The 15,609-nt window shown below is 56.7% G+C and overlaps 3 protein-coding genes across 4 annotated transcripts in view; 2 read left to right on the top strand and 1 right to left on the bottom strand.

The window, feature by feature from the left end:
* The window catches only part of LOC139673817 (zinc finger protein 850-like), a 584,874-nt gene that overhangs the window by 283,412 nt on the left and 285,853 nt on the right, over positions 1-15,609 (bottom strand). The window lies entirely within an intron of this gene.
* The window catches only part of LOC139673815 (zinc finger protein 850-like), a 262,338-nt gene that overhangs the window by 200,154 nt on the left and 46,575 nt on the right, over positions 1-15,609 (top strand). The gene's annotated exons all lie outside the window — the stretch shown is intronic.
* Positions 4,386-13,210, top strand: LOC139674130 (class I histocompatibility antigen, F10 alpha chain-like). Its single transcript, XM_071560276.1, has 7 exons — positions 4,386-4,485; positions 6,305-6,568; positions 8,072-8,347; positions 8,539-8,811; positions 8,911-9,018; positions 9,117-9,235; positions 12,890-13,210. The coding sequence occupies exons 1-7, from the start codon at positions 4,407-4,409 to the stop codon at positions 13,208-13,210; spliced, it is 1,440 nt and encodes a 479-aa protein (XP_071416377.1). The 5' UTR covers positions 4,386-4,406.

Here is a 15,609-nt window from a genome sequence, read left to right as displayed (position 1 = left end):
GCCGTGTCCTCTTGTCCTGTTGCTGGTTGCCTGGAGAAGAGACCGAGCCCCGACTGGCTCCAACCTCCTTTCAGGGGGCTGTGGAGAGTGAGAAGGTCTCCCCTCAGCCTCCTCCTCTCCAGCCTCAACACCCCCAGCTGCCTCAGCTGCTCCTCCCAGCACTTGTGCTCCAGACCCTTCCCCAGCCTCGTTGCCCTTCCCTGGACATGCTGCAGCCCCTCAACATCCTTCTCAAACTGAGGGGCCAGGACTGGGCACAGCACTCGAGGTGTGGCCTCAGCAGTGCTTCAGTTCCCTGGTCCTGTGGCCACACCGTTCCTGATCCAGACCAGGATCCCATTGGCCTTCTTGGCCACCTGGGCACACGCTGCTCATGTCCAGCTGCTGTCAATGAGCACCCTCAGGGCCCTTCCTGCCTGGTCCCTCTCCAGCCACTCTGTGCCCACCCTGTGCTGCTGCAGGGGGTTGTTGTGGCCAAAGGGCAGGTCCTGGCACTGCACCTTGTTGAACCTCACACCCTTGGATTGGGCCCATCTCTCCAGCCTGTCCAGGTCCCTCTGCAGAGCCCTCCTGCCCTCCAGCACATCGACACTCCCCACAGCTTGGTGTCTCCTGCAAAGTTGCTGATGGTGGTTTCGATCCCCTCATCCAGATCATCAATAAAGATGTTAAACAGGACTGGGCCCAGCACTGACCCCTGGGGACAGCACCAGTGCCCAGATACCAGCTGGGTGCAGCTCCATTGCCCAGCACTCTCTGGGCCTGGCCATCAGCCAGCTCTTAACCCAGCACAGAGTGCCCCTGTCCAAGCCGTGGGATGCAGCTTTTCCAGGGCTGTGCCTTCAACATCTCCCTCTGCAAGTGTGTCCACCTGTGTTTTTCCAAGGGCTGTTTCCCAAGGAACTCTCTGAATGAGACTCCTCAATAGGCCCAAGTCTGCCCTCCAGAAGTCCCAGGCAGAGGTTTTGTTGATGCCCCTCCTTGTTTCACCAAGGATTGAAAACTCCATCATTTCATGGTCACTGTACCCCAGATGGCCCCCAACCACCACATCTCCCCCAGCCCTTCTCTGGTACAAACAGCAGGTCCAGCAGGGCCCCACCCCTGGCACGCTGTTCTCCAGCTGGGACAGGAGGCTGCAAAGACTCCAGGAACCTCCCAGATCTCTCCTCTGCTGGGTTGAGTTCCCAGCACACATCTGGCAGATGACAGTCTCCCATAAGAACAAGGGCTGATGGTCTTAAAACATCTGCCAGCTGCTTGTAGAATAATCCATCCACCTCCTCACCCTGGCTGAGTGGTCTGGAACAGACTCCCACCAGGATGTTGGCTTTGTTGGCCCTGCCCTGATTCTCACCCACGGGCACTCAACATCATCATTGCTGACCTCAAGTTCTACAGAGTCAAGAGACTCCCCAACACACAGAGCCACCTGTGCTCCTGTCCCACCAACCAGCTGACCCAGAGCCTCAAAGCCCCTTTTAGTTACCCTGGTACCCCTGTTACCAACCTCACCACTGCCAGGCTGGACAACCAGCACTGGGTAATAATCAGAGGGCTGAAGTAGCTCAGGGGGTCTCCTGGTGATATCCCTCACCCAGGCCCCAGGGAGCAGCAAACCTCCCTGTGGGATGGGTCGGGTCAGCACACAGGGCCCTCAGTTCCCCTCAGAGGGGAGTCACCAACTACAACTACCCTTCTTTTCTTCTTCACACCCAAGGCTGTGATCCATCTGACCGATGGAGTGCAACTGGGAGACCCTGCAGACAGATTTATCTTCTCGAGTGCCATCTGCCTGACCCTCTCGATCCAGGACCTCGTACCTGTTCTGTAAAGGCCCCTGGGGAGGTGATGGGGGTCTAGAGGGGATTCTTTTACCTCCCCAAGCAGGGGCCTGTTTCCATTCCCCCCATCTACTTGTTCTCCCCCTTCTGCCTGATGGCAAGAGGGGCAGAGCTTCCCTGACTCCTGTCGAGCTTCTCTCGGGGTTGGGAGGGTGTGACCCCACCACTCTGTTTCCCTTTCCCTCTCCCTGATACTCGTTGGCCTTTCCACTTCTTCCTTAGGCTCTGCCCCCAGACGGAGCAGCTCATTCGCCTGTTCACTGCACTCAGGTGACCTTTGCACTGTCCCCGGTACCAGCGCCAGGCTCAGACACTCCCTGTGTCTGTGCCCAGCACAGCTGTGTCCTTCGGGGGGCTCTGGCTGGGTGGGCACACTCCTGCTGGCACCAGTACCAGCGGCTGTGGGGTGCTGGTGAGATAGTGCTGGATCTGTTCGAGTTGGGGAAAAACCACACCAGAAACAACCCACCACACCCGGCACATCCATCACACCCATCACACCTAATACACCCATCACACCTGTCACAGCCATCACATCCATCATATCCATCATATCCATCACACCCCTCTCACCCCCCACGAGGAGCCGGGAGCTGCCCGCCCTTGCCGCTCGCCCCGCGCCCTGCCGGGACACGCTCCTGTTCCCTGGCGCTCCCTGAAGCTCTGATCGCGCTGTTCTCCCGATCGGCTCCCGGCGCTGCCGGCTCGGCCAATCCCCGAGCGGAGCCACAGATGGGAACGGGGTGGGAGCAGCCAATAGAAAGTCTCAAGCTTCGTGACGTCACCAGTTGCCAGGCAGGAGCGGCGAGCGCGGGGTCTTCCGGGCGCGGGGCAGTGGTCGCATGTCGCGATCGGTCCCGGTCGATCCCAGCCCCGGGGTCTCCCCCCGCCGCGATGTTCCTCTGTGAGGCCCCAGCGAGGCCGTGGTGGTGTTGGATGAGTTCGGGGGCTCCCGGGGACCGTCCAACCCCCCTCCCCCAAACACTCCGAAAACCCCGGAACAGTCCCCCCAAACTCCTGGAGACCCTCCAAAACTCCCCCTGCGATTCCTGGGTCCTCCCCGGCCTTTCCACCCCGGGACCCGTGGGGGTCGCCCCAAGCGCCCCCGAATCTTCAGCGACCCCCCAAGCCCCTCCCCAGAGACCCCCCAAACACCCCTGGGAATGCTGGGCCCCTTCCAACCTCCTCCAGCCCCTTCCTGGGGGCTCCTGTCCATTTCCCCCGGGGCTCCTGGCGGTCCCCTCAAACCAAAAGCACTACTGGGACCCCCGCAATGCCCCCCAAACCCCTCCCGAGGGTCCCCCCGCCCCAGGACTCCTGGGGGTGTCCCCATGCCCCACCGAACACCCTCCTGGTCCCAACAATCCCCGACATTCCCGGGGGTTTCCCTGTGTCCCCCCGACCCCGGGACTTTGGGGTCCCCCCCGACCCCTTTCCCTCCCCCCCAGGTTTCTGTCCCAGCCCCCCGTAATGGTGGGGGGCGGGTGCAGGTGATCCCGTGCCTGCAGCAGATCCACAGGGATGGAGGCTCCTGGGGGAGGTCTGGGGGGGGCTTTGTGATTTGGGGTACCCCGGGATTTGGGGTGACCCCCTCGGCCCCCCCAGGATCTCCCTGAACTTGCTGCCGCTGCGTGTTCGCAGCAAAAAAATTTATACCTGGCACGGTGTCCCCATCTCTGTCACCGGTATCACACCGGACCCCAAAGACCCCCCTGGGACCCGAAAACCCCATCCCCGGAACCCCAAGCCCCCATTCGGCCACCCCCAAACCCACCCCCCGGGGCTCCACTGCCGAAATGTAGGAGTGGCGTTGCCCTTTTAAGGGCAGTTACTGTGGGGACCGCCCAAAGGAGAGGGTCTTAAAGCGGCGATGGTGTAGGGAACCCCAAAATGGACCCTGGGGGCAAAATAACTCCTTGAAGGGGCTTCTGGTGTGCGATCCCCTTAAAAATCCTCTTAAAGGGGTCCAGATGGCCCCTGAAAAGGGTCTTGCAGTGGTGAGGGGGCTCCCAAGCACCCTTAAAGGGGGCAAGACCCCCTATAAAAGGGGCTCGTGGGGTTGGCACTGCTGTGACCCCTTTAACTGACACTGGGGACCCCTAGACCCCCTTTCCTGGGGACAGGAGCCCCTTGGACCGGAACTCCAGCCTCTGCCAGTCCCTTTTGCTTGAAACGGGGACCTGCTGAACCTCAATTCTCGGGCACTGGGAACCACCTCCAGCTGCTTTCCCTGCACCGGCACCCCCTGCACCCTTTCCCGGCCTTCCCGCCTCTCCCAGGCCCCAGAGCCTCCTGTAACCCCCTTTCCTCGACAGTGGGGGGACACCAAATTGGGGTGGGACCCCCATTCCATCCCATCCCTGGAGGGCCCTTTCCTGGGCACAAGGACCCTCTGTACTCCCATCCCATCTTTCCCAGTCCCTGCATCCCCCTTTCCTTGACCCCCTTGAACTCCCTTCCCAGCTCTCCCAGTTCCCCATTTCCTTGACCTTTGGATCCCCCCAACCCTCCCGGAGGTGGCTCTGAGTGTGGGACCGGGCGGGGCTGCAGCGGAGCAGCGCGATGGCCCCAGCGCTGGGTCTGGGGGCGCTCCTGGGGCTCCTGGGGCTCCTGGGGGCCCCGGGGGGGGGGGCGACGGAGGGTAAGTGGGACCCTTGGAGCGGGAAACTCCGGAACTGCCATTCCTGGGCAACGAGAATCCCTTGAACCCCCATTTCTGGGTATGGACTCCCCCTGAACCCCCATTCCCGGGCACAGGGCCCCCCCTGCTCCCCATCCCCGGCTCCAGGACCCCCCTGAACCCCTTTATTCTGAACAAATACCCCCCTGCAGTTTCTTTTCCAGACATCCTGACTCTCCCAGCCCCCTAATCCTCCCTTTTCCTTGACCCTGGAACCCCCTGGACCCTCATTCCTGCCCTTCCCAGCTCCCAGACCCCACTTTCCTCAACACCGGGACCCCTGGACTGCCCTTTCCTGGGCACAGGGACCCCCTGAGCCCCCTGTTTCTCCTTTCCCAGTCCCATCCCCCCCTTTTCTTGAACCTTGGACTCTTCCTGGCTCTCCCAGTTCACCCAGTTCCACTTCCTTGATCCTTGGACCTCCCAAAGCAGCCAGTCTCAGGGTCCCCCCAGTTCTCCACTTTCTGTACTTCCTCCAAGGGGTCCCAGGCACCAGAACCCCCTCGGCTACAATTCCTGGGCACTTGGGTCCCCCTGCACCCCCATTCCCTGGCACGAGGATGCTCTGCAACTCCCTCATCCAGCATCAGGGCCATCCAACACCTCTTTATTCTGTACCAATACCCCCCTGCACCCCCTTTCTTGGCCATCCCACCTCTCCCAGACCCTCCTTTTCCTTGATCCTAAGACCCCCTGACCTCCACTCCAGCCTTTCCCAGCCCCCAGCCCCTCCTTTCCTCTACACCAAGCACCTCCAAGACCCCCATTCCCAGCCATCCCAGGTCTCCCCTTCTCGTGACCTCCCTTTTCTCGACTCTGGGGACTCCTGAGCCCCCCTTTCCTGGGCACAGGGACTCCCTGGACCTCCCACCTTTCCCAGTTCCCCTTGTTCAGCACCAGGACCCCCCTGAACCCCCCTTATCCTGCACCAGTATCACCCTGCACCCCCTTTCCCAGCCATCCCACCTCTCCCAGTCTCCCTTTTCTTTGACCCTGGGACCCCCCTGAACCCCCATTCCTGCCTTTCCCAGACCTCAGACCCCACTTTCCTCAACACTGGGGACCCCTGGACTGCCCTTTCCTGGGCACAGGGACCCCTGAACCTCCATCACACATCTCCCAGTGCCCTCACTCCCCTTTCCTTGACACTGGGACCCCCCTGAACCTCCATTCCTGGGCATGGGGACCCCTCTGCATCCTCTGCATCTCTTATTCAGTACCCAGACCCCCCTAAACTTCTTTGTTTTGGACTGGGACCCCCTGCACACCCTTATTGGGCACTGAAACCCCCGTACCCCCATTCCTGGGCACAGGCACCCTCCTGTACCCCCCTATGTGGCAGTAAGACCCCCCTGAATTTCCATTCCCATACACAGGAACCCCCCTACAGCCCCTTATCCTGCACCAACACCCCCTGCACCCCCTTATCCTTCACCAGTATCCCCCTGCACCCCCTTTCCCAACTATTCCGGGTCTCCCCACGCTGTGATCCCTTTTCCCTGACCCTGAGGGCCCCTGGATCCCTGTTTCCTGGACAAAGGTCACTCTTGGACTCCCTGTTCCAACTCTCCCAATCCCTGTACCCTCCTTTTCCTTGACTCTTGGACCCCCCTGAGCCCCCAGTCCTGTGCAGTGGGACCCCCTTGCACCCCCTACCCCGGCACTGACACTCCCTGCACCAACTTCCCTGGGATCCCCAAAGCCCCTTCCTGGCTCTGTCAGTTCCCCCGTTCCTTGACCGGTGACCCCCCCAGACCCCCAAATCTCTGTGTCCCCCCAGTTCTCCACTCCCTGTGGTACCTGAATGTGGCGGTGTCAGAGCCCAGCCCGGGGGTCCCTCAATTCATGTCCATGGGGTTCCTGGATGGGATCCCCTTTGTGCGCTACGACAGCGAGCGGGGCCGGCTGGAGCCGCAGACACCGTGGATGGAGAAGGGAGCCGAGCCGGGATATTGGGATAGACAGACTGAGATCAACGAGAGGAACCAGCACATTGATGCTGCCAACCTGGAGATATTGCGGGGCCGGTACAACCAGAGTGGGGGTGAGTGGGGGCAGCTGGGAATGGGGGAGTTCTGTGGGGCTGGGCTGGGATGTGGGGGGCTGGGCTGGGATCTGTGGTACTGGGATGGGATCTGTGGGGCTGAGGTGCCTCTGAGGGACTGGGATGGGATCTGTGGTGCTATGAGAGATCTGTGGGCTGGAGGGGGATCTTTGAGGCTGGGGGCAATCTGTGGGTCTGGGGAGGTTTTTGCGTCTGGGCTTAGATCTGAAGGTCGAGGGGAGTTGTGGGGCTGTGCTGGGATCTTGGACTGGGCTGGGATCTGTGGGTCTGGGGGGCATCTGTGCTGCTGGAGATGGGGTTTGTAAGTCGGGGGAGTGATCTGTGGGACTGGGCTGGGATCTGTGAGGCGGGGGGGGATATGAGGGTCTGGGGGCCATCAGTGGGTCTGGGTCAGATCTGTGGGACTGAGATGGGATCTGTGGGGCTGGGTTGCAATCCATGGTGCTATGGCAGATCTCTAGGCTGGAGGGGGTCTGTGAGGCAGCGGGGGGCAGGATCTGTGGGGCTCATATGGAGTCTGTGGGGATGGGATCTGTGGGGCTGAGGGAGATCTGTGGGACTGGGAGGATCTGTGGGGCTGAGATGGGATCTGTGGGGCTGGAATGGAGTCTCTGGAGCTGGGGTGCATCTCTGGGGCTGGGTTGCAATCCATGGGGCTACGGGAGATCTCTGGGCTTGAGAGGGAATCTTTGGGACTGGAGATCTGTGGGGCTGGGATGTGGATCTGTGGGGCTGGAGTGCATCTCTGGGGCTGAGATGTGGATCTGTGGGACTGGGATGGGATCTGGGGGACATTTCTAGGGCTGTGAGGGGATCTGTGGGGCTGGGCTGGGATTTGTGGGGCTGGTATGGGATCTGTGGGACTGGGAGGGAGCTGTGAGTCTGGGATAGGAGCTGTGAGACTGAGATGGGAGCTGTGGGGCTGAGGTGCATCTATGGGGCTGGGATGTATCTGTGGGGCTGGAATGCCATCTTTGGAGTTATGGGAGATCTCGGGGCTGGAGGGGGAATCTTTGGGGCTGGGGGAGATCTGTAGGGTTGGGGTGCATCTCTGGGGCTGGGATGTGGAACTGTGGGGCTGGGATGGAACCTGTGAGGCTTGGGGGGATCTGTGTGGCTGGGATGGGATCTGTGGGTCTGGGAGCAATCTGTGCGGCTGGGATGAGGTCTATGGGTCAAGTAGACATCTGTGGGTCTGGGATGGGATCTGTGGGACTTGAATGGGATTTGTGGGGCTAGGCTGGGACCTGTGGGACTGGGGGGATCTGTGGGGCTGAGATGGGATCTGTGGGGCTGAGATGGGACCTGTGGGGCTGGGATGAGATCTGTGGGGCTGGGGTGTTACCTGTGGGGCTGGTTGGGAATCCATGGGTATCCAAGGGGCTGTGATGAGGCTCTGTGGGTCTCCATCACACTCCGGATGGGGCTCTGTGGGGCTGGGACACAATTCCAGGCCTCTCTGTGGGTCCGGTTCCCCCCCAGGTCTCCACACTTGGCAGCGGATTTATGGCTGTGAAATCCTGTCTGACGGGACCGTCCGTGGGTTCTACTGGAATGGCTACGATGGGCGGGATTTCATCTCCTTTGACCTGGGATCCAAGAGCTTCGTGGCGGCCGACGGCGCTGCCCAGGTCACCAAGAGGAGATGGGAACACGAACGGATCGTGGTGGAGCAGTGGACAAATTACCTGGGACACATCTGTCCAGAATGGCTCCAGAAATACGTTGGATACGGGCGGGAGGCGCTGGAGCGCAAAGGTGGGGATGGAATTCCCATCGAAATGTGGGATTTGGGAGTGGAGGACTTGGGAATGTGATAATTTGCATGGGAATTCCATGGATGGATCTCAGCCCCATCCCGTTGCCATGGGAATTCCATGGGCAGATCACATCACCTCCCCATGCTCGTGGGAATTCCATGGTTGGATGTCACCATTATCCCATTCCAGAGCCCCCTGATGTCCATGTCTCTGGCAAAGAGGAACACGGGATCCTGACGTTGTCCTGCCATGCGTACGGATTCTACCCTGGGGTCATCGGGATCAGCTGGATGAAAGGGGATGAAATCTGGGATCAGGAGACGGAGTGGGGCGGGGTCGTTCCCAACAGCGACGGCACCTTCCACAGCCGGGCCAGGATCGAGGCGCTGCCGGGGGAGCGGGAGCAGTACCGGTGCCGGGTGGAGCACGCCGGGATGCCGGAGCCCGGGATCTTCACCTGGGGTGAGGCTGGGAATGTGGAATGTGGGAACTGGGCATTTGGGAGTATGGAGTAGTAAGATGGGGGTTTCCCTCCTCTCCTCACACTCCCACCCTTCCCAGAGCTAGAATCCAACTGGAATTCCACCCCAGTGGTGGTCGCCCTGTCCGTCATCGCTGCCATCATCATCATCAGCCTCATGGGATTCGGTGTCTGGAAGCTCCAATCTGGTAATTCACGGAATGGGGGTTGGGAAGGGGCACAGATCCACCTGACAGCATTCCAGGGATCCTGTGCCACAGGTGCTGATCCTGCTTTATTTCCATAGGGAAGAGGGAGAGGAATGGATACAACACAACGCCTATGAGTGAGTACCAGGAGTGTGTCTGGATACAGATCCAGATCCTCTCCATGTGGATTCCAGGATGGATCCCAGGATGGATCCAGGTGTGTGATCCAGGCCAGAATCTCATGGATCTTCTGTTTTCCATAGGAGCAGATGCTTGAACTGATGGCTCCCCTGCAGATATGGAGTGAGATCCAGGTGGAATTCCAAGGGGAATCAGAGCATAGTGGATGGGGCAGGATTGGGATGGGATTCCAGATCAGGGCAGGATTCCAGAGTAGGATCAGAATTCTGGAGTGCGATCGGGGCTGGATATATAGAGCAGGATCAGGCTGGATGGAAAGAGTGGGATAGAGGTGGGATTCCAGAGTGGGATTGAGTGGGATGGATGGAGTAAGATGACAATGGATTCCAGAGGGGCTCCTGCTCTCCGTGGGCTTCACAGCTGGATTCACCCCTTGGGATAAGGACGGGGACATGGTGACTCTGTCCCCCACTCTCATCCCAGAAGGAATCACCACCTAAGCAATCCTTGGAGCTGGATCCAGCCCCTTCCCTTTGCCTGAGGAAGGCCAGGAGCTGCTGGCAGAGCTCATCCTGCTGCTTCCACCCACCCTGACACCCCTGTGCCTCTTCCTGATGGATCAACTTCCTGCGTTTTCTTGTTTGAAAATCAAGAACCACAATTATTCCCAATGTTTTAATTAATTATCCTGTTTTGGCAATAAATCCTTCCCTTCTCTGGCATCCGGCAGTTCCTCTTTGGGAACCAGTAATGGGATGGGATCAACAGAAATGGGAACAGGGGCACAGTGGGGACAGGGATGGGCACACTGGAGCAGAGCCCGGCAGGGGGGTGGGCTCGTGTCCCTCCAGGCTCTGAGTCGCTGTCCGTGTGTCACCGCGGCCGCAGGAGCCACAAAGAGCCACTGCCGAGGGTGAAGCTGCTCCGAGGGGTGTGAAGGGGCTGTGGGGGGAGAGAGGAAGGTGCTGGAAGGGCTCCTGGAGGTACATCCCCCACCTCCTCCTCCTCTTCTTCCTCCTCCCTTTCAGTGACGTGGAGTAATATAGACATTATGATGTAAATATATTACATATTATATGTATTATTCTATCATTATTATACTTACTAAAATATTGTTATTGTATTAGAATATTACTAAAATACTATTTTAAAATATAGTTTAATTCTAATTATTTGATTATATTTTCATTCCATAATTTTATTTATTTATATAATTTAATATATATAAAATAAAATGCTACTTTTACTAATACTTTAATTCTAAGTATTTGATTATCTTTTCAGTATGTGATTTTTATTAGTTATTTATTTTCCTAGTTATTTACATATTTTTACACCTTTTATATATTTATATATTTTATTTAATTAATATTTTTATTTTAATAATTCATTTTATTCACAGATAAATCTTATCTATAATTTCATTAGTTGCGACTTATTAAATGTATTCTTAATTAAATTATGCATTAGTAATTTTTTCTTGATTAATTATTATCCCCCTGTGCCCTGTGCCCCCCATATGCCAAATAACCAACCCCACTGTGCCCTGTGCCCCCCATATGCCAAATAACCAACCCCACTGTGCCCTGTGCCCCCCATATGCCAAATAACCAACCCCACTGTGCCCTGTGCCCCCCATATGCCAAATAACCAACCCCACTCTGCCCTGTGCCCCCCATATGCCAAATAACCAACCCCACTGTGCCCTGTCCCCCAGCCCTTGGTCTGCAGAGCGTTGCCAGAGGAACAGAAACCTTTGCACAGACCCCAAAAACTGAGGGAGAGGGATCAGGGCACAAAATGGGTCTGAAATGAAGCAAAGCTGTTTTTAATCCCAACAGGCCTGGGACAGTCCCCCCTGGGGGGTGCTGGGTGTGTTGTTCACCCGTCTCCACCCCTGCCCTGCCCTCACTCCAACCCACACTGGCTGCAGGTTCCTGCCTGTAACAGCCTTGGGATTCTCCTGGGAATGAAGGTGACCAGTTGTTCCAAAATCTCTCTGGGGAGAGTTTTGTGGGATGCAAAGCCACGGAGTAAATGTGAATCCCAAATCCATGGGACACTTGGACCATTTTATGGCCCATTCCCAACCTTGTCCCCTCCTTTTTCTTCCACTTTTTTGGGTGGTAATCCCAGTTTGGGGCCAGTCCCAGAACGCCCAGCACCATCTTTTTATAGAGGTAAAAATACTTTTATTTTTTTCCCTCATGTATCCAAAACTTGAAAGAAAAAAAAGGGGAAAAAAAAGAAAAAGTAGGAATTTGCCCCAGTTTCTTCCAGTAGCAGGAAAGATGATAACAGAGGATAACCCCAAAATCCCAGTAGGAAAAACTATGCCATTACTTTTATTTTTTAAAAGTTTATTATAATTTCTTTTTATTATGTCTTTATATTTCATTCTATTTTTTAGTCTTATAATTGTGTTCATTTTTTTTCATTTTTAGTTTGTATTTTCCCCATACTCTCAAGTTTATTCTTATTTTTCTTCCTCTCACAGTCACCTTTATACCCTTACAGAAGATGCTGTGCTGACCTGCCCTTCCCACAGCCTTTCTTTGGTGCTGTCAGGCCACGGATTGCAAGAAAAACCTCAAAAACTATTTAAAATAAATGAGGCTTTGTGGTTAAACCCCGCAGTGGGTGATTTAGTTACAAAACACTTATTTTTGAAGGGTTTACATTAAGGAAATGATCAAAAGGGCTGGAGGGAACCGCGCTGGGTCCTCGTGGCCGCTCTGGGGTCACCTCGGGGACCCTCCGAGCAGAGCGACCCCCTCCTGCACCCCCAAATCCATATTTTTGGATAATCTGCCCTCCCCAGCTGAGGAGAAAAGCTGGAAAAGTTGGGAAAGGGCTGAAAAGCAGCTGGAGCTGGAGGGTGGAGCTGCAGGAAAATTCCCCAGGAAAAAACTCCAGTGAGAATAAATCAAAATAATTATTATTTCTTTGAATACTTCTCGGTTTGGTTTTGCAGAACGTCGGGGCCGGGAGGAGCCAGAAGAGGGATTAGAAAGACAAAATTTAATTGGGGGAGAAATACTTAATATTAAGGAGAAAATGTAATTAACGGGATTTTAATGCGGGAAGATTATTCTAACTGGAGAGGAAATTTAATTGGGGCAGAAAACCTTAATGAGGGAAGAAAACTTTACTCGGAGAGAGAAGATTTTAATTGGGAGAGAAAAGTAAGATTGGGAAGGACTCTTTAATTATGGGGAGAAAGTTTAATTTTCAGTTAGTTGTAATTAGAAAGGAAATTTTATTTCGGGGAGGGAACTTTATTGGAGGAAAAATGTTTGAGTGAGAAAACGTTAATTATGGAACAAAAAGTTTAATTGGAGGCAGAAACTGAGGAAGTTTGATCATTATAATGAAACTTTAATTTCGGGGCGGGGGGTAAATTTAATCGTTCGGAGGAAACTTCTGTTTATTCTCCCTCGAATCCCGCTCGTAGAGACACAGGAGCCTCTGTGGGAGCCTGTGCGGAGTTCAGACGGCTTTGGGAAGAATTCAGGGGTATTTTGGGAGAATTCCGAAGTACTTCGGGAGCTTTCAAATATTTCGGAGCACTCGCAAGTATTTGAGGAGTTTTCTGTTATTTGGTGAGAATTCAGAGATATCGGAGAGGGAGAAATTCAGAGCTATTCTGGGAGGAATTCAGGCGTATTTTGGAGGAATTCTTCAGGGCTCTCGGGACTCGCGTGAGTCTCTGTCCGCGCTTCCCTCCCAGCTCAAATCTGCCCAAGTGGATCCAAACCCCGCTGTTGTGCCCCGAATTTGCCGCCAGCGGTTCCCCCGCTGCTCCAATCCCCGCCCGGGCTGTGGCACTGAGATGCGGCTGCTCGGCCGGGCAGGTCACGGGATAAACACTTTATTAAAAGGGATTTTAGTACATGGAGGCGATTTCCCGGCGTGTCTCGGCTCGGCGGGGCCCGGGCCGTGCTGGGGGAGCTGGTTGGGAACTGGGGGGCGGCCCCAGCGCGGTGCCCTCGGGCTGAGCGGAGCCGGGTGGGAACAACCCCCCGATGTCCCCCCGGTGCCCTCGGGCTGAGCGGAACCGGCTGGGAACAACCCCCCGATGCCCCCCCGGTGCCCGAGGGCTGAGCGGAGCCGGCTGGGAACAACCTCCCGATGTCCCCCCGGTGCCCTCGGGCTGAGCGGAACCGGCTGGGAACAACCCCCCGATGCCCCCCCGGTGTCCTCGGGCTGAGCGGAACCGGCTGGGAACAACCCCCCGATGCCCCCCCGGTGCCCTCGGGCTGAGCGGAACCGGCTGGGAACAACCCCCCGATGCCCCCCCGATGCCCGAGGGCTGAGCGGAGCCGGCTGGGCACACCCCGCTCGTCTCCGCCGCTCCAGCCGCTTCCCGGCTCCGGCTCAGCCGCCGCTCGGCCCCGGCCGGTCCCTCGGGGGGCTCTTTGGGTGTCACGGGCCGGCGGGGACCCCTCGGTGCCGCTCATCGCCCCCTCACACCCCCCGGGGCCGCCCCGCTGATAGCTCGGGGCAGCTCTTTGAGGTACCGGGCGGCACAAACCCCTTGTCGCAAATGTTTTATTCCGTATATTTTTTCGCTATATTTTATTCTGTATGTCCTGCTGTGCGGCTCCTTCGGTGACACGGGGCACTGGAGACTCCCCGGTGCGGTTCTTTTATTGTACTTTATTCAATGTTTTGTATTCCGTTCACACTTCCCGTCCCTCGGTGCCGCCCTTCTGTCCCCGCCCAGTGATGCGGCTTTTTCGGGCACACCGAACACCGTCCGACCTCCACGGTGCCATCCCCGCCGCTCCCTCGGGGCAGCTCTTTTTAGATACGGAGCGGAGACCGTTCGGCGCAGGTTTTTATTCCATTTATTTTATTGTCTCTAATTGATCGTATTCACAGCTCGCCTGTCCCGCTGTGCAGCTCCTTCAGTGACACGGGACGGCCGGGACCCCTCCGTGCCGGTCCCCAGCCCCTCACAGTCCCCGCTCCCTCGGGGCAGCTCTTTTAGATCCGGGGCGGCGGGGACCCCCCGAGCGCGGCTTTTGATTCTATTGATTTTATTCTCTCTGCTTAATTCCAGTCACCCCTCGCCCTCCCCTCGGTGCAGCCCTTTGACAACACCCGAGAGCGGGTCCCTCGGGGCAGCTCTTTCGGTGACTCGGGAAGGCTCTTTGAGTGCATTTTATTCTACTCTCTCTATTTTATTCCATTCCATTTTATTCCCGCACCCCACCCAGGGCGACTATTTCACCGCCGCTCCTCCTCACTCGTCTCGCCGTGCAGTTCTTTCAGTTATCGGGCGGCGGAGACTCCCCCGGTGCGGATCTTTTGTTTTCCTATTTCTATCCTCTGCATTTTATTCTCTTCAGACCTCGCCCCCACCTCCGGTGACTCCCGACAGGGCCCGTCCCGCGGGGCGGCTCGTCAGTGCCGGCCGGGACCCCTCAGTGCCGATCTCTGTTCCATTTCCTTCATTATGTGCTTTGTATTCGCACTTCGCTCGTCCCGCGGGGCGGCTCTTCAGTGCCACGGCCTGGCGGGGCCTCCTCGGAGCGGCTCCCCCAGGGCCCTTCCCCTTGCCCTTCCCCTTCTCGTTCCCGCCGGGATTCCCCGCCCGGCTCCCCCTCCCCTCCCGCCCCTCGCCGGCACGACCCGGCGGTGCCGCTGCCGGAGCCGGAGCGGCTGCGACGCGACTTCCCCGCGCTCCAGGGCCCGACTGAGGGGGTCTCGCCTCAGTTCTCTTTGGTTTGTTCTTCCCAAGCTGGGGAAAAACGATTTATGGTCCTTTCTTACGCAAATCTGTTCCCTCCTCTGCTCGGCCAAAGGGATCTGGGGCTGTTTTCCCTTTTGGGGGCAAATAAAACCAATGCCCTGAGTCCTGGCAAGAGCAGCAGCCCTGCAGCCTGTGGAGCCTGTGCTGGCCTATGCCTGTTCAGACGAATAGAGAGTAATGAATCAGTGGTTAATTAACCTAATAAAGTGCTCCTAATTAGAGGGCAGGCAAAAGGATTCCCCAGGGCTTGAACTGAATACGTGCCAGTTCCACAACACTGTGTTTGTATATTTTTTTAAATACATCTGATATTTATTGTTTGATTTCAACGTTTTATAAATCAATTATATTTTATTGATTCTCCTCTCTTAGAGGTCAGGATCAACACCTTGATCTTTTATTTTCACCATTCTGGGAAGTGAGAAATACTTTTTTCCTCTCAGTACCTTGTGCTGCAACTCCTTGTCCTTTCCCCTGGTTTTCCTTCCTCTGGATACAAACCCCCCACACCCCATCCCAGGGGTGCAGGGACTGGGGGGTCGTGTCTGCTGGGCCCCCAGATTGGTGGGGGAGAGGAACTCGAGGGGGTGCTGATGGGGGTGGGGTGATGCCACCACTCGGGTCCCCAAGGGCTGCTCAGGGTGGGCAAACTGAGGCCCAGACTGAGGGAGGAGGGGCTTGGGGGGCTGTTC

The sequence above is a fragment of the Pithys albifrons genome, chromosome 7 (genome assembly GCF_047495875.1).
Source record: "Pithys albifrons albifrons isolate INPA30051 chromosome 7, PitAlb_v1, whole genome shotgun sequence".
NCBI classification, from domain to species: domain Eukaryota; kingdom Metazoa; phylum Chordata; class Aves; order Passeriformes; family Thamnophilidae; genus Pithys; species Pithys albifrons.
This window is presented reverse-complemented; position numbering and strand designations above follow the sequence as displayed.